At 45.7% G+C, this 22,956-nt stretch overlaps 1 protein-coding gene across 1 annotated transcript in view; it reads right to left on the bottom strand.

The window, feature by feature from the left end:
• Nucleotides 1–22,956, bottom strand: part of RAB5C (RAB5C, member RAS oncogene family) — a 466,724-nt gene that overhangs the window by 26,071 nt on the left and 417,697 nt on the right. The window contains exon 5 of the mRNA XM_069634471.1: nt 22,188–22,281. Coding sequence (XP_069490572.1) covers nt 22,188–22,281 — 94 coding nt within the window. The remainder of the gene's footprint in view (nt 1–22,187; nt 22,282–22,956) is intronic.

Here is a 22,956-nt window from a genome sequence, read left to right as displayed (position 1 = left end):
CCAATACTGTTCCAGTGAGCCTTAGGGAATCCTGGGTCCGCCCACTACTTAAGAAACCGTCACTGGACCCCGTAGCTCCAATAGCTACTGCCCCATAACGACAGTACCTTTCCTCCTGAAGATCTTAGAATAGCATACAACCAGATCCAATCCCATCTCGAATCTAACCACGTCCTGGGTATGCAGCAATCAGGCTTCCGTCCCGGCCATGGCATCAAAAGAGCACTATTCTACCTTAAAATCCAACTCTATTCCTTCAGACGCAAGGGCAAACCAGCCCTCCGTCTCCTGCTAGACCCATCGGCTGCGTTCGACCTTGTATGTCATCACCTCAGCCAATTTCTCCCCCAATGCCACATCATGGATAGCTTCCTTCTTGGAAGATAGAACCATGAGAGTCTTCTCAGACACTGCCAGTGCCCCCACCGCCATCCCTAACCCTTGCGGCGCCCCTGCATCTCCCCTTCCCTTTACAACATTCGCAAAACCTCTAGACATCCTGGATGAAATCGGCATATCCTACACCAACAATGCCGATCACAACCAAACCCCCCCCCCCTTTGTCAAGCTGCTACGAAGAAGACACGCTTGCTTAACAAAATCTATTCCATGATATAATCATGGATGGCAGTTAACTACCTATATGTCTAAACGATGACAAGACCAAGATCCTACTGGCAGGCCCACCTGCAATACTGCAGAAACTCAGCACCCCAATACACTGCCTTTACCATAGATGTACTCCAGATTCCAATATCAGCCACAGTAAAACACTGGGGTCTACATAGACACTGCGCTCTCCCTCACCAAACAAGTTAATGCAATCGCCTCCTCAGCAGCTTACACAGCGAAATGTATCACTGCAACAACCTCACAGTAGCTGCTTAACCATCGCCAGAGCAACAACAGGAGCAAAACTGGACTATTGTAGTGCCTTCTTTGCAGGAACTTCGACAAAAAGACATTAATAAACTCCAAATAATCCAAAAACAATGCCCTTCAAGCAGGCCAAAACATCTCAAGGAGAGACCACATAAGAGCCGCCAGAAGAAAAGTGCACTGGCTCCCCATTAAAGGATCATTTTCCAAACAAGGCATATATTAGTTTTCAAAAATGGATTAGCAGAGTTTGCGAATTTAAATGTGTTTGATCAGCAAACAGACCCATTTAATTAGCAATTTTCTACTAATATTGTTAATGTCACAAGGCGTAGTTTACCGAAGACATGAAATGAGCAACAATACAGCAGTTATGCGTACCCCTTAAAACATTAGCGAGAGGAGTCAGGCCTTGCCAATTCTTTAAATTTCAGCTAGACCTGCACGTCTGGTAACTTAGTTTACCTATTCAGCCTAAGAGAAATGCAGACAACCCTATGGGACGGAGGACAACACATTTAAAAATGCGTTATGTCAAATGGTGCATTTTACTACAATCCCACTATGTTTGGCACAGTGCTGCACCCCTCCGCCCCCCGAGGCCAGCCATGCACAGTTCAACTTTTATTTCATATTTATTGCAAACTAAGTAAATGTTAAATAAAAATGTCTAACTTCTCTTGTAAATGCTACTCGCTCATAAAATCTACTCGACTATGCTAGTGGGCATAAAGACTTTTCAAGCCATAGATTAGTCTGTGAAATGTAAAAGGTTAGCTGCATGAATGGACACAAATAATTAGATATGATAAAAAAGCCTCTGAAAACAGTTTGGCCAGTTGTCTCCCACAGGTGGTAATATATAATACAATCATAAGCATAAAGCAAAGTGAGCTCTAGAGGCCAACTACAGTGTCTGGTATTGCAGTAGATCTGTAGATGTACAGACTGTATGGTACTATTGATCGCTACTTTGCTTAAGCATCTAGTTTGCTTTGTGTAGTCATTATGTAAGAGGCAAGAAAGAGACTAAGCAGAGTGGCTTGCGTAGCAGGCAGAAACTGGGCAAACCAGGTTGAATATTGTAGTTTGTGGTCATCTCACTTTCAGGGTACCTGGTATAAAGCAACAGGGGGATAATATAGAATATCAAGGAGTATGGGTATGCTCATGGGTTGAGCACCAGTTGCAAGATGTATGCAACCTACAGGCTACAGAACAGGGTTCGTCATCAAATGCATTTGATCATATGCATTTTTAAAGGTGTTCACTCGTCAATATGATGCATCTTTGCCAACAAAATGAAATATAGTTGACACTATGACATGTTAGTAGATACACTAACCTAAATATTACTGAAAAGCATGGAGATGATGCAGGGTTTTACAGTATCAATACTGTAATTATGCATTATGTAACTACTTACATTTTAGGAATGGAATTGCACAACTATCTTTTAAAAAAATATATAGTTGACACATGCATCTTTTTGCCAGACAGGATATAGAAAGCTTAATAAAAGTATCATCCTGATTACTTCTGTATTGCAATTATTGAAAAAGAAAATAATTCCTGGGTAGCACTCCCACACATGCATTCCGCACTCGAGTGGAGGAGACGATTACTGCTGCACTTTCTCTCCATTAGCACTTGAATTGAACAGAGAAACGAGGGTGAAGAGCACCGAGGGTAAGAGGAATGCAAGGCGAGCTGTGCTTTCATTGAAGAGGACAACTTAAATAGCTAAATTTGCTACACAAGTGTCCATTTGATTAGCAAACCTACAGAATAGCATAGCAAATTTCTATGCAACACCGCTTGTTTTATGCCTTGACAAAATGCCAGCAATGGCTCACAAATGTTTGAGCAACTCAGCACCGCAATACAAAGCCCAGAAAATTGAGAGACCCTAATCCAATCGACCGGTAAGGTCCACCTATATCCACCGCCTCACCCTACCTAAAACCAAAAGAGCGAAAGGAGGAGGGGCGAGCTTCCCAACGATAGCAGTCAATCACTGGAACTCTCTCCCCACTGAACTAAGCCGAGAGCTCCTACTGGACAAAGCTCTAAAAACATGGCTTTTCAATTAACTGATAAGCACCCACTCTGTCCTTTTGGCCTCTGAAAACGGTTTGCTGTCCTTAATCTGCTATTCATGCAGTTATATCCTTTAATGTGAAATTTACTATTTAGTTCGCTAAGATTGTATCAGACAACTAGTCTTGCAACAGCACCCTGCTGCCTCAGGGTTTGGGCGCTTTACAAATGTAAAAAAATAAACACATTTGTTTTCTGGCTGAGATAAGTCTCTGGTAGAGGAAACCTTCCTTCCTCTTCTCCTCTGGTACCAGATTAAATAGGGCAGAAGCCCTAGCCATCATGGAATGGAATGATCAGACTTCATCCGGAGGTGAAGCCCTGGGGGTATCATCAGTACTGCTGCCACTCAATCCGCCACAATTAAGTCAACAAATTCATCCATGTCTGTTGGGCCGCATCCGTGTTAGTTGTCGTATCAGTGTGCCGCGCCTCGCCTGGCAGTGTTGGAACAGGCAGTGGTGATGGTGGTCGCCTCGGGGTAGCAGAGCGATGCCTGTGGGGAGGCCTTGGGAGGGCTGTACTGGGTTGCTTCCTGAAGGGCCCGCTACGGGTGGTAGCCGCAGCTGTATCTCAGACCAGAGAACTAAGCACTGCAAGGATGTCCTGAAACATCCCTAGGAGCTTGCGGAGGGGCCCTTGGAGGAATGCTTGTGTGCCTCAACGGGTCCATGCTTACAGGGCTGTAGCCCTCTGCCTTCAAGCACTCCTGTCGTGTCTCGTCATCGGTGCTAGTGTAAATGACCAAAGGACCGACTGCACTCTCCATGTACTTTTCTCCTAGTCTGGTCACTTCCCTCAGGGCTGCAGACATGAGTCGAGCTTTAATTGACTGGGTAGTGGCAGTCAACAAAACAGAAGTCGTGGGTCTTGGCGGCAGCAAAACCAAAACAGCAGGTTTTTCCAGTGGCTTTTCCTTACTCGTCAACAACGTGGCCGCTGACTAAGCAGTCGCCAATGAGTCGGCTGTTGACCCCAATGCTGCAGACGATGAAGCAACCATTGATGGTAAAGCATCTGTCGAAGGTCTGGTCGACGTAGCCGTAGACTGTTTTGCAGTCAGTGAGGAAGTCGTAGCAGTGGTCATCGCCAAGGGCTTTGACGAAGGTTCCTTTCGGGAGGGCGCCTTCTTCCATAATTAACCACTGTTCAAGGACTTTGTGCTGGCAAGCTCACTCTAGACGGACAAGGTGATGGAAAGCGCTTGTGCCCTGAACTAGGACCTGTGTCAGCAGTGTCTCTAGCCGGACCAATAACCTAGCGTATGGCATTACTGGAGCCCTCCGGGGTTACCTCCTCGGCCGATCTGGATCTCTTAATAGGTGGAGTGTGCACTGGAGAGCGGCCCAATCTGGGCTTCGTCTGTGCGTGTCTGGAGGCCACGCCAGAGCCCCCGCCCTCTCAAACATGCCACCAACTGTTCATAGCGGTCCCTTTTCGTTTTGGCCAAAAAACTTCGGCAGATGGTGCATCAATCCTCCTCATGGTTGGGATGTAGACCGAGACATCTAGTGTGCTTGTCCTCCACATGGATGTTTGCAAGACACCAGGAGCAGAGCCTGAAGATACTTCTCCTGTCTTCCTCTGACATGGAAGGCTTCGGTAGGCCTTCCCCAAGCTTGGAGAGCAAAACTCGAGGACTCCCTGCACCGAAACGTGTGGCAATAATCTGAAGATAGCCACCGGGTGCAGGGCTCAGGAAGACGACTGGCATTGGATAGGTGCAGTATGAACCGGTCTTCAGTCATTGGATAATGGGTGAAAGGCAGTATTCAAGCTTTTAGAGCAATACTGCTTTCTTCTTTTTACAGAGTATCTGCAGCCTGATGGGGAATATTCATGAGCATGTGAATCCATGTCAGATTCCATGCTGGAGAAGAACAAGTTACTTCTTACCTTGTAACGTTCTTTCGACGGGATGTTCCTCCGACGTATTCCTCATCTAAGATATCTCCTTCCAGCTCTGCTGGCCTCGGAAAATTTTCTCTCTCTAGAGGGCGCTGCGCGTCGACGTCCTCCAAGTCGATGTTCCTAGACAGCCACCGTATCGATGTCGACGTCATCCTGCCTATAAAGGCCGCGCGCAGCGTCCGTTGCTCAGTTCCGTTTTGTAGCCCACAATAACACTTTCTGGACTAAAACTAATCACCCTGAAGGAGCGTAAGCTGCAACAACAAGGGAAGTAGAACTGCGGGGATGGATGGGAGGGTCGATGAGGAATACGTCGGAGGAACATCCCGTCGAAAGAACGTTACAAGGTAAGAAGTAACTTGTTCTTCGAAGGGATTGTGTCCTCCGACGTATTCCTCATTTTAGATAGGCTCCCATAGCAGTATTCTATTATTGGAGGAGGGAGTACTGACTTCACGCTGTCTTCTATTGGTGAATAGAATGCAGTACAGCCCTTCCAAACCTAGTCTCTTGACTGGAGGAGGAATCCAAATTGTAAAAACGTGTAAAGGTATGGACAGACGACCATGTAGCGGCCGCACAGATGTCTTTAACCGGAACGCCTCTTTTGAGGGCCGAAGAAGCTGCAATACCTCTGTTCGAATGAGCCCTAAGGTTTTGAGGGGGTTCTTTCCCTGCCAGTTTATAACATTCCAGAATGGCTAGACTGATCCATCTGGAAATGGTCTGCTTAGTTATTGGTAACCCCAGCTTGTGACCTGCGTAACCTACAAACAGCTGGTCTGCCTGTCTTATCCTGGCTAGTCTACTGATGTAAAAACTTAAAGCCCTCCTAGGGTCTAGCCTGTGTAACCTCTCTTCCTCTTTCCCCGGGTGAGGAGGAGGATAGAAAGATGGTAGGGTAATCTTCTGAGTGATATGTAATTCAGAAACCACCTTTGGGAGGAAATTAGGCTTCACTTGCAGGACAGCTTTGTCTTTGTGTAATATTGTGTGAGGGGGTTTACAAGAAAGAGCTTGTAATTCGCTCACCCTTCTAGCAGATGTAAGTGCTATTAATAAAACAGTTTTAAGGGTAAGAAACCTTAACGAACAAGAGTGGAGAGGTTCGAAAGGTGTGCCCATCAGGAAAGTTAGTACTAAGTTTAAATCCCATAGGGGAACTCGGAATGGTCTTGGAGGATAAACATTGGTTAACCCCTTTAGAAACTGTATTACCAAGGGTAATTTGAAATAGGATGGTTCTTCCGCAGTACGCTTAAAGATGGATAGCGCTGCGAGATAGCCCTTAATGGTGCCAACTTGAAGGCCTGAATTTGCCAAATATAGTAGGAAGGACAAAACCATTGGTGTACCACATGAAAAAGGGTCGATATTCTGTTCTCTACACCAGCTGCAAAATCTGTTCCAACGGCAGCGGTATAAAGACTTTGTTGCTGGCCTCCTTGCCGAAAGCAACACCTCCATATCATCATCAGGGAGGTCCCAATCCTTGTACCTCAGCCTTTCAGAAGCCAAGCGTGAAGGTTGAGGGTTTTGATGTCTGGATGGAGAACCTGACCTCCCTTTTGTGAGAGTAGGTTCTCTCTGAGTGGAAGTCGAATTGGAGGGCAGATGGACAAGTCTAGAAGGTCCAGGTACCACGTTCTCCTGGCCCAATCCGGGGCAATTAGGATCATGGTTCTCCGGAATCTTCTCAACCTCCTGATCATTTGAGGAATGACAGGGACCGGTGGGAACGTGTACAGAAGCGGAAACTCCCAGTCCACTATGAACGCGTCTCCCAGAGCTCCTCTCGGGGGAAATTCCCTTGAGCAGAACAGGTCGCATTTCCTGTTTAGGCTGGTGGCGAACAGATCTACCTGAGGGGTTCCCCAAAGGGCGAAGATCTCTTGAAGGACTTCCTGAGCTAGTTCCCACTCGTGGGAGACTGCGCTCTGCCTGCTCAGAGCGTCCGCTGTCACGTTCTTCTCTCCGGCTAGGTGAACTGCCGATAGAGAGATTCCTTCTTGGATTGCCCAAAACCAGAGCTGCATCACCTCTCTGCACAGGGGTAGTGATCCTACGCCTCCTCTTTTGTTGAGGTAATGCATGGCCACCGTGTTGTCGGTCATTATCAGGACGTTCTTCCCTTGTACAACTGGCAGGAACGCCTTCAGCGCAAGTCTGATGGCTCTCAGCTCTAACAGGTTGATATGTAGTCTGGACTCCGATGGAGACCAACGACCGCTGATGGTCAAGTCGTTGGCGTGGGCTCCCCACCCCATGAGTGAGGCATCCGTGACTACTGTTATCTCCGGCCAGGGTTGCCAAAACTGTTCTCCTTTCAGAATGTTCTCCTGACAGGCCCACCACTGAAGGTCTCGAGCTACTCTGTCGGGGAACTTGAAGAAGATCTGTCATTCTCCCTGAGAATTGTGACCACTGAGTCCTCAGTGCCCACTGGAGGGATCTCATTCTCAAGCGAGCCTCTGGCACTAGGAAAATGCAGGAAGCCATGAGGCCTAGCAACCTCAAAAAGTCGAAGGCTAGGAGACGTTGGGCATGTTGGAACTTGGTGACCATCTGTTGAATATCTTGAGCCCTCACCTCTGGTGGCGAGGCTTTTCCCAGGGAAGTGTCCAGGATCGCTCCTATGAACTGGAGTCTCTGCGATGGTATCATTTGTGACTTCTTTAAATTGAGGGAGAAGCCCAGTCTGTGAAGGAAGTGGCACACGTGATTTAGCTGGATCTGAGCTTGTTCTGAAGAAACAGCCCTGATCAACCAATCGTCCAGGTAGGGGTAGACGTGAATACCTTCCCTCCTTAGACTTGCAGCCACTACCGACATTAACTTGGTGAAGACCCTCGGGGCGGAGGTCAGCCCAAATGGCAGCACTCGAAATTGATAGTGAGAGTTGCCAATTGCGAACCTCAGGTATTTCCTGTGTTTGAGATGGATAGGCACATGGAAATAAGCGTCCTGAAGGTCCAGAGATACCAACCAGTCCTGGAACTGAAGGGCCTGGAGGATCTGAGAAAGAGTGACCATCTTGAATTTGTCTTTTCTGAGGAATTTGTTCAACTCTCGCAAGTCCAAGATGGGTCTCAGTCCTCCGTCTTTCTTTGGAATGAGAAAGTAAGGGGAGTACCAGCCCTTGTTCCTCTCCGCTACAGGTACTGGTTCTATGGCACCTTTCTCTAGCAGGTCCCAAATTTCCTGCAAGAGGAGCGGATCTGGAGCTTTCTGAGAGCTGATCCCCGGTGGATGACTGAGGTATACGTAGGAAAGGCAGGCAGTAACCTTGGGCAACTGTTTCCAATGCCCAAGCATCTGACTTGATAGCCTGCCATACCGCCAGATGTTGAGTCAACCTGCCTCCTACAGGTGTCCTGTTACGGAAGTCCTCAGAGTGGTTTTGGGGCGGCTGATGCAGTTGCCGATGGTAAAGAGGCACCTGCTGTTGCTGCGGCTTTTGAATATCTACCCCGTCCACCTCGGGTAGTTCTTCTTTGTCCCCTTTGAGCCGGTCGTCCTCTACCTCTTCCGAATGGGGAGTAGAAGCGAAAGGACTTACCCCTCGCAGAGGTTCCTGTGGGACGAAAAGGAGTCTGATGGATTGCAGCTCCTAGGGATTTGGCCGCTGCTTTTAAAGTTTGCAGTTTTTCTAAACTGTCATCCGCCTTTTTCCCGAACAAAGAAGAGCCATCGAATGGCATGTTCAAGAGTCTGGCTTGCACATCTGGGGCAAAACCAGACTTTCTCAACCAAGCGAATCTCCTGGTTGATGTACTTGCCGCCATTGTTCTGCTGATACTGTCAGCCGAATCAATACCCGTCTGGAGGGATTCGCACATAGCGTCTTTACCGTCCTGTATAATATTCAGGAACGCATCCCTTTCTTCTCCCTCCGGGATGCAGTCAGCCGCTGTAGAAGCACACTCCCAAAGTGTATGGCTGAACCTAGCAAGGGTGCAAGTAGCATTCACAGATTTTAACGCCATGCTACATGCCATAGAATCATATTTTTTTATCGACCCTGTCCTGTGGGACGGTAGGATAAGCCGTCTTGACATCGGTAGAGGATGCTGCCTGTACCACCAGACTTTCTGGGGATGGGTGTTTAGACAAAAACACTGGGTCTGTAGAAGATACCCTGTACTTTGTAGACAGTTTATTTACTGCTGGTACTACATCTGGGGTTTCCCAGTTTGTCATGATCTTCCTCTGAAGAGCTTTATGAAAAGGCACCACAGTATCCTCCTGTGGGCCTTTGTCAAGAATATCCGTGAGGTCATCTTGTTGGAAAGATTGTGAAGGTGCAGACCACCCCATGAACTCTGTGATCCTGGCCATTAAGGCTCTATAGGGGGTTTCAGCATGCTCCCCCGGGTCTGGCCTAGCAAACTCCACCTCAGGGGAAGTGTCTAATCCACTTGCCTCATGTAAGGAATCATGAAGATCCTTTAACCTGCGTTCTTCAGAGGAAAATTCCTCTCTAATTGGGGTTACAGGTCCCTGCAACTCAAATGTGTCTTCCTGTTCAGACAATTCACCCTCTTCCAAGATTGAGGACATAGTTCTCAATTGTTCTGAACTCATAAAGGGAGTAAATCCCATTTCCAAGGCAGAGGGTGCCGAACTTGTCATTATCGGCCTCGAAAACGTCGATGTCGTCGACGCCGACGTCGAAGGCTTCGAACGTGGCATCGAAAACAAAGGCGAAGGCCTCGAAGACCTCGACAGAATTGGAATTCTACTCGACAATCTCGAAGCCATCGACGTCGAGGACCTGGGGATAGTCACTGGGTGTGTCGTAACCGTGACTTTTCTTGGCGTCGAAGCTGGCGTCGAGTCGACAGACCCGTGTGTCGAAGGTCCCTTCGACAACGGCGTCGAAGACACCGACCTCGGCGTCGACGGAACCCTCGTCGACGGTGTCGACGGAACCTTCGAGGAAGGTTTGGAGGTCATAGTCCTACTCGAGGGTTCGAGATGCGCTTGAGAGGTTTCCTTCGCCGGGTACTGCGACTCGCGGCGTTTTTGACCTTTGGGTCTTTCGACCAGAGCATCGCTCTCGGCAGTCTTCGAGGGGGTCAAGGCCGCTTTCTCGAAGACGCTAATATTTTTGCGGAATTCCTCCCATTCAGCCCGGGAACTATGTTTCGTGGGGCAAGGGATTCTTTTTGGCGAAACAGAGGAAGAGGAAGACGGAGAAGGGGATCTTTGACGTCTCCTCTTCGAGTGCTTCGATCTCGAGGAGTGATGGGACCCACTCCGAGACCTGGAGCGCGAATGGTGACGAGGAGACGAGTGTCTCGACTTCGTCGACGAAGAAGAAGCTTTAAAAGTCTTACCTTTCTCCAGCTTCCCCCTACGCTCCTTCAAGGCCTTAGCTGTCATGGACATACAGTCTTCGCATTCCGAACAATGGTGTCTTTTTCCCACAATCTTGGCATTTTTTGAAGCCGGATCGAGGTGTTGTCGGTTCCGACAGGAAGCCATCGAGTACAGATCGAATAACTCGAGGTAACTAGGTATTAATCTGACAAGAACTGAGCAACGGTATTCCGAGGCACTGAACAAGCGCGGAAAAACGGAACTGAGCAACGGACGCTGCGCGCAGCATTTATAGGCAGGATGACGTCGATACGGCGGCTGTCGAGGGACATCGACTCGAGGACGTCGACGCGCAGCGCCCTCTAGAGAGAAAAAATGTTCCGAGGCCAGCAGAGCTGGAAGGAGATATCTAAGATGAGGAATACGTCGGAGGACACAATCCCTTCGAAATGCTGTTACTGAGCAGATGTGGGATGGGTAGTTGTCTAGGATTGTACATCCCTTACCTGTCAAATGGTGCAGCTACTTCTGACTGGAGGGCTGGTGCCCAACACACATGGTAAACAATCCACATAATATATCACCCATCTCCCACCCACAAAGCTCCATTGATATTTTCAAAGCAGTGGCCAGCAGAGCAGTGACATAGGAAGGAACCCTACTAATATGTTGGTCTCATTTCAAGAGGAATGATAAGGGGAAAGAAATCGTGTAATAGGCATAAGTATCCCTATTGGCAAAGCAAATTATTTGACTCCCTGAAAAATCATTTGATTCCATGTCGGGAGTAAAATCTCAGAGCCCTAATCGCAACCCTGACTTAGGAAGTGAAAGGAGAGGGCACATAATACGCTGGTAGTGAAAGGAGGGCACATAATACGCCGGTATGGTATTGCCATCCCTTGCCCAGTACAGCCTAGATCAAAATTCAACAAGAGCCTTATTGAGGTTTCTCATGGAGCCTGTGGATGAAAAGCACATGCATTTGTCTTATTATGTTAAGAGCAGCATTCTCAGAGGTACAACAGTTTGAGTTCCATCTTCTGTAACTAGGAACCCCTCTTCTGCAATTCACTGTTATCAGTTAAACAAGAAAGGGCACTAAACACAGAACACATGATTATATTGGAAAGCCCTCAGCTAACGAGCACGGAAAGAAACAGAAGGTGCAGCTAGCTAAGTTATGGTGCTTGAATGTTTCTCATATTACAACAAACATAAAACAAGTGGATATAGGTACAAATCTGGTAACCTTTCACAGAGCCAACTTAGGCAGAGGGAAGGTTGTCTAGTAATATATAAATGCGGACTGAGGCAGAAGATACACTAGGTACAAGTGTGTTAGTGTGAAGTATAGAAGTCATGGGTGGGGACGAAAGGTTACTTAATTGATGTATGTGGGCATATCGGAGTTAGATCACATGTTCATGGAGCCACTTTTCCATTTCCACCTCTTGAGGGTGTATTCTGTTTTAGGGTTTTTAGGGTCACGCTTTCATAGTAGTGTAATGTATATAGGCAAGACCAGAATATCAAGACTAGTAAGTATAATTTAGTTTTATTAGGAGAGAAGGCAAATGCCAGATAACTGCTAAGGCATATGCCTTATTACTTCTTGAGATGATGGGCATTGTCTGGGTGCGCTGCTAAGATTCTTCTGAGTGGGACTCAGAAGGAAGCTGAGCAATTACACATGCGCACAGTTTATAGGGAACATTGGACCCAAGATAGGGGTTTCTTCCTTGCTTCTCTTTAGCAGAGTTCTGGGGGGTCCATCTTCATTGCGGGAGTCAGTAACTGCTGTCCCAAATCGTCTGGCCTGTCCAGCTTCAAGTCTGCTGTAACGGCTCCAGGCCGTGTAGCAATCAACATTCCTAGCACTTAATCTGTGGCTCACCCATGAGCTCAGATCCCTCAGCACTGACCCCTGCCTTCTTACTTGCTGCACTTGCACGTTCTGCTTACTCAAGGCTTAACCGGTTCACCCCCCCCCCCTACCACCACTGCTCATTTTATTGTATTTTAACGTATTCAAACATTTCCCACCCCTGCTCCCTCCCTTGCCCTGTGGGCACTTTGAAACAGTATTTTGGTTGGTAATTACCCTTTGCGGGCCCCCTCAAAAGGTATGGAATTGGAAGTGCAGTGCAGAAATCGGTTATTAAAAGTGTTAGACTTTTCCTGTATCAACTACCTTTTAGCTGAAGACCTACTGAAATTCTCAGCACTGACCCAGGTACCTACCTCTGAACTTGCGGCATGTGTCCCCTAAAGGAAGGACTTAGCATTGTGGTAATAACTTAAATTATAAAGTAGTGTTGTTGGCATGAACTGATTATTTTCCTCTTATTTTACAGTGATTTTATGGTCCAATTGTTAAGTGAAACAATGTAGTGTTGTGTAACCCCAAGCATGGGTTGCTGGACATCTTATGGTGTGCAGTACTGTTGATTGTACATGTGTTTTCTTTTTAATAGTATAGTTGTATACATGGAAGTGGAACGCTTAATACTAAACATTTCTAAACCAAAATCCGGACGCAAATCTAAGCCTTTCTATTCAGCCTATTCCACACACCTTTGCTAGACCTACTAGGTTGGCCTTTGAAATCCCCACACCAGTAATGGTTTTGAAAATCCCTCCCAACACTCTGGATCAATTTATCCAGTAGAGATATTAAGCATCTTTCTGCAAGAACGTTTGCTATATTCAGCTGTCAATTCTTCTTCGTTAGGATGATTTTGCATGTTTTTATTGTGTCCGATATTAGAGCTTCGTTTAACCAAAGTAACAACTTGGTTGCTATGCACAGGTTTTACTTAACCTTCCAGTGATCACGATCTTCATTGTCTTTGGTTTACAAATCAGTGACCCCAATCCGCTGCTTCAAATCGGGTTTGCATGCTCTTCCTTTAGATTTTTGCAATATTAGGAAGGCTACAGTTCCACTATTGTTAGAAAAACAAAAGATTAATCTGGACTATTCTGATCTTTGTCATCCTAGATTTCTTCTGCACTTATGTTCTCAGGTTACTGAAAAGGCCGGTTTATGCCCAACTCATCTGACCTTAGTTTGCATTGTTTATTTTCTCCTTTGCAGTCACGGTTTCACCCTCGTCACTCCAGAGACGGTGCGTTTAGCGGTCTGGTCTCAAATTCTACACTGCATGCTAGTCATTACAAACTGTTGTTCCTGCAAAGAATAGTTGATGTCATCATACTGCCAAGTTTCATTCCGTTTCTGTCAGCTAGTGGGCCTCTAGCAAAGGGGAACTATAGGAACGCTTGAACATGCCTTGTGACGGTAAGGCACACTTCTTTGAATTTAACATTGTGCTCAGATGTTTTGTGCTGTTATGCTCTACTTGGCTAAAGTGATAGTGAACACAAATTGGTGCATTTATTGCATTGTGATGTGGTATTTGTATCCACGTTACACTGACTGGCAGTGTTGCCAGCCAGCAGCCAGTAGGCAAGGTAGGGTACACATACTGCCCATCAGTGTAGATGCACTGTCGTGAATATCCTTGTTGCTGAGGTTATCTGAACGGAAATACCTTGAATGGATGACATTGAATCGTAGGTGCTCTGTGCTTCTGATGCATTGAAACAGGAACATTTGCATTGTGCGGTCCAACGTGGCCATGCAGTCTCCATGCTGTATGAAGGGGATGACTTCTTGTAGCGTCATTTCACATTTTTTTTTAGCAATGCGCAGTCTGAATTGTTTTTTCTTGGGAATACGTAAATGTTGGATAGATACCACAATTGCATTTTGCTCGATACTTTCACTATGACATTGTTTTGTAATTAGGCAGTTAACTAGCAACAGAGGGTGATGCCGTTTGTTCCTTCCGTCTGGTTTTTGTTATGTTGCATGGTTCCTCTTGAACTCTATGCAATAGCACCTTTTCATTATTTTACCCACTTGTCGTGGGTGATGCCCGTCTAATTCGTGGGCCTAGGATTTGTAGTGCATTTGAGTGAATAGGGTGTCACGACCTGAAACATGAAGAGTAGTCCTGGCCATCCTGCATGTGGTGCCTTATCTGAGAGGGAAAGGTAATGAACACTTCACCAGTCAATGTAGGGAAATGTACGATACAAGGATGAGGAACAGGACAAGAGAAGAGTAGTCTGAGGCAAAAGGATATTTAGAGGGGGTGTTGTCCTATATACAGTGGAGCTAGTGACAGAGCAGTCAGCGGGCAAGTGATGCAACAGGAAAATTAGAGTGCACAATCCTGGCTCACAAGAGGACTTCAAGAGTGGGAGATAGTGACGTTAACATTAAAACGGGAGGAGGCGGGTAGATGGGGAGTTTGTGGCATGAGGTGCAAGATGGAAGAAGGGGTAAATGCAAGAGGATGCACAGGGTGGCCAGGGGACAGGGTGACTAAGGATGATTTTAAAGCAGATGTGTAGCAGATGTGTAGTAGTGGGAGTTTGACAAATTATTAATTTTGTTGGATAAATGTGAGGCAAGTCCACAAATGTACATTCAAACAAGCAGTGGAAACTTGGAGAAGGGCATTTAAAAGGATGTCCAAAGAGAATGGATACGAAGTTGGGAAGTGGGATAAGAGTGGGAGGTTAGATGGTGTGTGGCGCGAAGGAGTATGGTCCCAGGCAGAAAATAGGATCAGTGAGGGAGGCTAAGGAAGAGGCTAGCCCAATAGTCAAAGCAATTTAGGTACAGACTTAGTGCAAGTGTTGGGAAAAATGGTGGGGGAGGAGAGGGCACATTTTCTTAATAGGAAGTTTAGTTCTGCCTGTGGTTGAAGCTGTAGTTATGAAGTGGTTTAGATTGAAATAGATGTCAAAAAGGAAATGAAGGTTAGTCTTCCCCTTATTGGAGAAGCATCGGACTGCACGTCAAGCTGTGGTCGCCTGCTTCGAGACAGTTTCCTCCAGTGCCTCTGATCTATACTGGTTTTGGTAACATTGCTGTATGTATTCCGACAATGCCTGTGCCTGTAGGGGGGCAAAATGTCGGCTGTTCGAACATTCTAAACAGGGCAATTGCTTACTAAATGTGGGTGTTAGTATTTGCAATAGCCTTCATATGGGACCTACGTAGGTTCATGGAATTCATACTGTGCACTGCCGGCACTCTAGCAGATCTTAAAATAAGAGGGCTATGTTCGTTAGTGGGAGGAGAGGGAGAGCGCACAAGTGCTTTGCTGTTGTGTTGGTAGTTTGTTTGGAAAAAACAGTCGCTGTGTGTGGGTTTGTTCCTAGGAGGTATGGGTCAGGTGACGTGCAATTGAATGGGTCCAAAAGGGTCTTCTGTGCTTGTGGCAAAGGGTTGCAATAACTGTCGAGATTGTGTGTATTAGCGGTTTGATGTTTGCAGTCAGTGTGGGTGTTGCATTTGCAGTGTGTGGGTGGCATAGTTGGTTAGAGTGCTTGCAGGAGTATGTAGAGTTTTAGCAGGGTTATTGGGGAAAGAGGAGGGACGATCCTTGTGGCATAGGACTGAATTAACGTTACACATGTTTGTTGGTTAACTAGAAAATGCTGTGCAGTGGGCTTTGTCACTGGTAGGCCAATTCGGCATGAAATACTTGGCAATGAAAGCCTGGAGGTGAGAACTGGTATTTTGGGCTGTACATCTCTGCATTAGAGCTGCATGCTTCCGAGTATGAGACAAAGTTGGGTCGGCAAACCAAAGGGCGAAACAAAGGCATGATGATATGCTGCTGTCTGGTGCCACAAGTAGGTTTTGACCAGCAGCGCTGCAACTGTTTGCCTTCCTGCAATTTCATTTGCATCCAAACTGCTCTTAATGCGTTTTACATTATCTGTCCCTCTTGTAACATTGCTTAGGGTTCTAGCCTCTTCTGGCAACAACTTGACGAGTAACGCAGTTCATTCTATTTAGACCAGTCACGCCATGCTTGTGCCATATGCTGTAGCCCATCTTTCACCCCATAGTGTGAATTCACAATTCCCTCATCAGTTGATGCCTCTGAAGTGGAGGCTGGTGTTCCACGCAGTCTTGTGGCAAGGGAGCAGAGTGTGCACTTGCCAATGGCTAGTGATAATTGACTCTTGGCATGCAAGACGTGGTGTGCTCTTTGTACGCACAGAAATGATGCGGCAAGTAACTTTTTATGGCTGGCTAGCAACTTGAAATATTTATCAATTTTCCAGCCGTTATGACAAACATGCCAACTTGCCCTTTTGGCATCCCCTTAAAAAGCAGCATAGCAACACTTGCCTTGAGATGACTGGTGCTTGATGGTAGTCTTGAGTTGCTTTTATAGATGCATCATGAGTGGTATCAAGTTTAAAATAGGCTTTGGCTCTTAAAACCTCATCTGTCTGCATCTTGATATACAATCCTGTTTACTATATACTTTCGCAGGTCCTCATTTGGGAATGAAGACATAAGGGCCTTCTTACCTTCCGGCGGTTTCACGTCAGTCCTGCCAGATGCCTTCAATCCATGTACGGTAGATGCTCCCCTTTTCGCAATGAGGTTACAGGACCTTTTACACTTTTTTTTAATGTTCTAGGGCCAGTGGGTGTTTGCAGTGCTGTTTCTCTTTCATGAGGATAGATACATTATGCAGCGATGACTCTTTCATGAGGATGCTACATTAATCTTTGTCTGCTTGAAAGACGTTTGTTTTCTTGAGCCTTTGTTCTTGAAAGCTTCTTGGAACACCACATTGTCCATATCCATTTATGTTGCCGAGGTATGCATTTCTACTTCGGAGGCTTTCTGTGACCTCGGTTTCCGTCTTCGGTGCAGTAAACAGTCACAAAACGTTTCAGTGCAGAGCACTTCAGTGGGCTGTTGTGTTCAGCACAGTGCATCCACTTTGTTCCACGAGCCTTAACCTCCAGGTGTCTTTTGGCTTGCATGCTTTTCAGAGTCTATTCACCACCAAGGTTTTGTTTGAGCACATTTAGCAGGGCCATTCATTTAAGCTGTTTCGTCGCCTGGTTTCCAGAGTTCTCAGAGCTTGTTGCACTGTCAGTTAACTCCCTAGAGGACTTCTTGTAGGAAACCTTGCCTTTTTCCAAGCAAATATGTTTGACTAATATAAGAGCACTGTGTTAGTAGCTTTTGCTGGAGCCTTGGGACTACACTGCTTGGGAGCACTGATTGCCGGTTCCTATCTTTGGAGCATGACTCTCGCTAGAGTAGGTCATTTTGGCTTCCAGCTCCTCCGTCTCCCATCTGTAGTGACTGCCCCGAGACTTATGCCCCAATGGAACAGGCAGAGGGCAGCAACTGCTTCTCCTTTCACTAAGTGTTCTGGTCTTAAACCTGTTACACATCTGGCATTGACCTTTCCTTGTGGCCTCTAGGCAAACACTTCATGCAGAAGTTACATTCACCTGCAGAAACCCATGGTGCTACACGTATGATTTCGTTTTTACAAAAATGTTAAACACGACCAAACCGATGGACGAAAAATATCCAAGCTGCGGAGCGATCCGAATGTCAGGAGCATTGTGGGCAGCACACAGCTAATACTTATTTGCAGTTTTGTAAACACGTTGTAATACCCTACATCAACCGCTAGATGGCAGAGTAGGCCTGTACAATGCTGGGTGGAGCATTACGTTTTGGTGCGACAAGTTTGGCGCTTGGCGTTCAGCCAGTAGGGCGCGAGGACCTTTTGGCGCCAGTATGTTTTGGCACGATGTCATGAACTTGCACCTGTAAAATGAATGCGTTATAGGTTCACTTATCACGCAAGCCTTATTTTACTTTGCCAGTACTTGCGTTTTTGTTCAAATTGTGCTTTATTTTATTATGGGGTGAATCGGCGTCATGGAGTTGCCCTCGAATATGTCACACTGTAAAGCTGGTTAAAGACTAGACTTCATTGTCAGATGCTTCTAGATTACTAGCCCTGAAGGTACTGCTTATTCCACACTAGTGACAGTTGGCATCAAAAGTGGACATCCGATAAAAACATGAGCGACAAATGACTACTCTTAAAATTAAAAACACTGTAAACAAGACAGAAATATTGAATAAAGAGCGATCACAGTGGGACAAATGGTGTTTCGTTTTCTTGGTATTTGAAACCCATGTTGTGAATGCATGTGCTGGGCGCCCTCTGTATATCCTTCACTGTTTTGGGAAACCTACAAAGGCAATGTTTAGAGAGACTTTTACAGCAGTAGGTTGCACTTGTGGATGGGCGAAATGCGCAAATCTGCCCCTCTTTGAAAACTGAGTGTTGCACTCAGAGGAAGTGCCGAGTATTCACAGATCTTACTGGGATCTCTTGAAATAGGTGAGCCTTGGTGTCCACAAGTCGCAGCACTGGGTGGTGAATAAATGTCATGGTGTGTTGCAATGCTCATTGTTTTCTCTGCAATACAAATGTCCCACTGACTATAGTGCACAAGGTTCACTTGGCGCAAGGGCCATTTGCACAGAGGCGGCAATGTCAGCTACGTCCAAACTACCCCTGTGCCAAATGACCGGCGCCAAACTGGCTTTCGTGCCACTCTGGCCGTACCAAAACAGCCGGTGCCTAAAGGGTTGCGCCAAAACATGGCATGCCAATGCAGGGGGGGGGGGGTTTCATGGGCCTGTTTTGAGGAGCAAGGAGAAAGGAGAAATCCAAGAATGTAATTGAAGAGCCTCTACAGACCATAACACGGAGGTTTTGTTCATGCAGTAAATGAGGTGGTCTGAGAGCACAGAGAACACTTAAAAAAGCTATTAACGCCTAAATACTGCACAGATTTAGTGATCAATATAAAGATCTAGTTACAGGCCCTCAGCCAGTCAAGCCCCAAAAATAACTTATCAATAGTACAAGATAAGTAAAGAAGTTTAATTATCACTTTCTGCACTCTACTTCCCTATGAGCCTGGCTCCAATACAAAATAAAGAATAATGGGATGTGCGAACTGGCTCCTTGCCCAGGTTCTGACAGATATGGGGCAAACATCAAATATCGGATTATGGCATATCGAGTGAACGTTTTACCCATAAAGCGTGCATTGATCAGAGCTCAGGGGTTCTTGCCCCCTAGGAGTCGTGCAACATATACAATATACAAAAAAAGTTAATACTAAAAAGTTAAAAGCCAACGCTGGGCCTTATGCGGGTCCAAGAACGATAAACTAGTATGCAGCACTCAAACAAGTCGTCCTTATAGATCCTGGTAATGCAAGAAAATAACCTGCCACACAAAAGCATTTCTAGGAGTAATAATAGAAAATCTCCTAAGTAGGCTAAACACAGTTAGAACATCCTCAAGATTCTCGACCGTTCAGCCCACATCCAAGTACAACAATACCTTGAAGCCAACCACATCCTCAGCACCCATCAATCAGGCTTCCCTAGAAGGCATGGCATGGAAACTGCCCTGCTTGATATCTGAAATATCAACTAGATGGGTAAAACTGCCTTGCTCCTCATGCTGAATCTCTCAGAGCTGCTTTTGATCTCGTCGACCAGTTTCTCTGCGATCACCTCACCACCACAGCAAACTTATCTCCTGCAGTGACTGACTGGATCAAGTCCTTCCTAGCTGACCGATCCTCTCGGGCCTTCATAGACGATCATGCCTCCTCAACCATGCCAGTTACCTGCGGCGTCCTCCAAGGTTCTTGCCTTTCCCTGACTCTGTATAACATCTATACAAAGCCCCTCTTCGATCACCTGGATGTCCTCAGCATCTCCTACACAAACTACACCAATGACACCCAAATTCTCCTTCCCCTCTCAGGCTCTTACCACCAAGACACTGCTACCATCAACTCAGTCTACAACATCGTCCAAAACTGGATGGCAACACACATGCTTTGCCTAGACGATAAAACCGAGATTCTCATTGTTGGCACTCGCACCACTTTCTGTAATTGGATTAGGCCTACAATTCCTTCAACACCAACAGCAACTTAATCCCCATCTCACCTGCTGGCAAAACGCTGGGTGTCTATCTGGACACTTTACTCACGTCAAGTTAATGCCATCTCCTCCGCTGCCACCTACACAGCCAAACTGATGAATGCCAGTAAGCCTTTCCTCTCCATACCCAATCGCCTCACTATTGCCAGAGCCATCACTGGGGACAAGTTGGACTGCTGTAACGCCCTCTTTGCTGGCACTTAGGAACACAACCTGAAAAGGTTACAAATCATTCAAAACAATGCCCTCCAAGCTGCCCTTGCACTTCACAAACACACCCACATCTCAGAAGCCAGAAAAGACACCCACTGGCTGCCGATCAGAGAGTGGATCCACTTCAAGATCCTCTCTATCGTTCACAAGTCTCTCTCCGAAACTGCTCCTGCCTACCTTTCTTAGCGTGTGGAAAAATACACACCCTCTTGCCCACCAAGATCCTCACACGACCACTTGCCGAGCTTCAATCACTAATCTGCAGGAGGCTCAAGCTTCCCAGTCATCGCCGCCAAGCTGTGGAACAATCTCCCCTTGTTCTTGAGAATGGAACCCTCCTATTGGTCCTTTAGAAAAAACTTGAAAACCTGGCTTTCGCCTAAGGTCCTCGGAGGCAAAACACGATATCACTGCTGAATGTCCTGAACATACACTTCCTACTTTCCCAGATTACATTTACCAGTGCACCCCTTCCTCTTGTGCAACTAGAGCTTAGATACCTGAGGGTTCATCGCGCAGCTACAAATGCAGAAATAAATAAATCCGTGGTCTACACAGGATGTGTGGTTAAAACCAAGGAGCATCTTGCAAGGGGATATAGAATGAATACATCATACTCAACTTGGGCTGTGCAATGGCGTAATGAACACAACACTAATCCGAAGATATACTAGGAAGGGAAACTCATTCATTGCCAACATCTGTACCTAGATGTTATGCCCAAACCAAGTGATTAGCTATTTTTCATTTGGAGCAATCAGAGGCAACAATTGTTTAGATTAAGAAGGTATGGTATGTGTCAGTGCACATGTAGTTTAGTCTGCACATGGCGTCAAAGGCCGTCAATCTACCTTATGGCCACTCTGAAGCAAACATACTTTCTCTAGTTTACAAAATCTCCATACATTTCGAGGGCTATATGGTGATAATGTACGAGCTAGATTCTATTTATAATTCCAATATTGGTGACTCCTAATAGGAAACACTCAGTTGGTTCACATACTAAAGACGGTCAGTGCTTATGTAGTGTATAGTATAAATAAACAATTCTAATATTGTGCTTCATAAGAAATTCCTGCTGCTGCTTCCAAGTGTAACAGACATTAACCAATATATTGATTCCCAATTTGACCTCGGAAGGATAATAAGCCCTGCACCAACTTTCAAACTTGTTAAGTGCCGTCTGGTCCCATCGGAGGCGGGCATTTAACTCAGCCATCTACCAAGACAAGTAGATTGTTTATCATATAGTATAGTTTTAGATTTGAGCTGAAGTTGGCCAATTCAATAATTGCAAAAGGTCTACAGATAAAACATGTTGGTTTAAAAATATGCTATGAGGATTTAGGTGGAAAATTTAAAGATCTGGTAATGACCTGTATGTCATTTTGCTATTGTCCTTTGCCATACTCCATGTTAGGATCTCCGTTTCTGCATAATGGTCTAGGTCTTAACTCCATCTAATCTTTCAATTAATTTGAACATTGAATGTATACTGTTTTTGTTGATAAATGGATAATGTAATTATACATTAATGGCATCTAAACACCTATATGTGACATCTAGGCAACAACTCCAGCAGCATTCAAAACAACTTCAAAAGCACTTTTTCACCTTCGCAACTTTTTGCTATTTTTTCATATATTGCAAGATTTGGAAACTGAAAGGACATTAGCTCTCAGAGGCATCACAACAGCAACTTCAAACAGATACAAAGCGTGGTTCTTTTTAATATTCCCAGTAATCCAGCAAGGCTTCCCAGCCACCCACACGTGAGGCACCAATTCAAAAAAGTTGAACATGTTAAAGATCCAATGCTTGAGAAACAAACAAAAAAATGCCAACTATAACCAATAAAATACTGTACCTATTGCCATAAAGATTTCATTCACATTCATTGCAGTCTTAGCAGAGGTCTCCATGAACAGCAGACTGTTGTCATCTGCGTAGGACTGCGCCTCCTGAAAAATAAGGGATACACAGGATACTGATTCAATATTACTTCGAAATGCCGCTATTCAGTTTCCAATGTACAGAGTCGGATATCCAGACAATGCAGAGAAGCAAGAGGCAAAGCCCAAGGCATAGCAACAAGGCTTGAAGGCAGAATTTTATTGACACACTAGCAAGACACAGTAAGACATCTATAGATGCTCGGGCAAATAAGTCACATAACACCAAGGATTACCCAATCACACTCTTGAAACCCTTGTGCAAGCATTACATGATGTACTAAAATACTAGTCTCGAAATCTACCTTGAAACACAAACTAATTATCATACCACATCAGGCCACTCTTGTTTTCCATCCTATTATCTTCCTCTTGCTCATATGCTTTCCTCTAGCAGACCAAGGTCTGTATAGCCCTGACAGGAGCAAAGTAAGATGTGCCATGGACAAGCCTAGGATCACTAAACAACTGCAGTGGTGTTTTGGCATAGTATAAAAAACTATTAAATTTAACAAACCTATTTCATAGAGGACAGCCCAAATTTGCTGAAGACCGAGGCACAGTACATACTGGCCTGGCTCAGGTACAAAGATTGAATACAATAATCGCTACAGGACACATTTTGAACATGTGAATCTTAGGATGTCTTTGGTATGTATTCTCCAAAGGGTTCTAGGTCTAACG

The sequence above is a fragment of the Ambystoma mexicanum genome, chromosome 13 (assembly GCF_040938575.1).
Source record: "Ambystoma mexicanum isolate Mex_15411 chromosome 13, UKY_AmexF1_1, whole genome shotgun sequence".
Classification (NCBI taxonomy): Eukaryota; Metazoa; Chordata; class Amphibia; order Caudata; family Ambystomatidae; genus Ambystoma; species Ambystoma mexicanum.
This window is presented reverse-complemented; position numbering and strand designations above follow the sequence as displayed.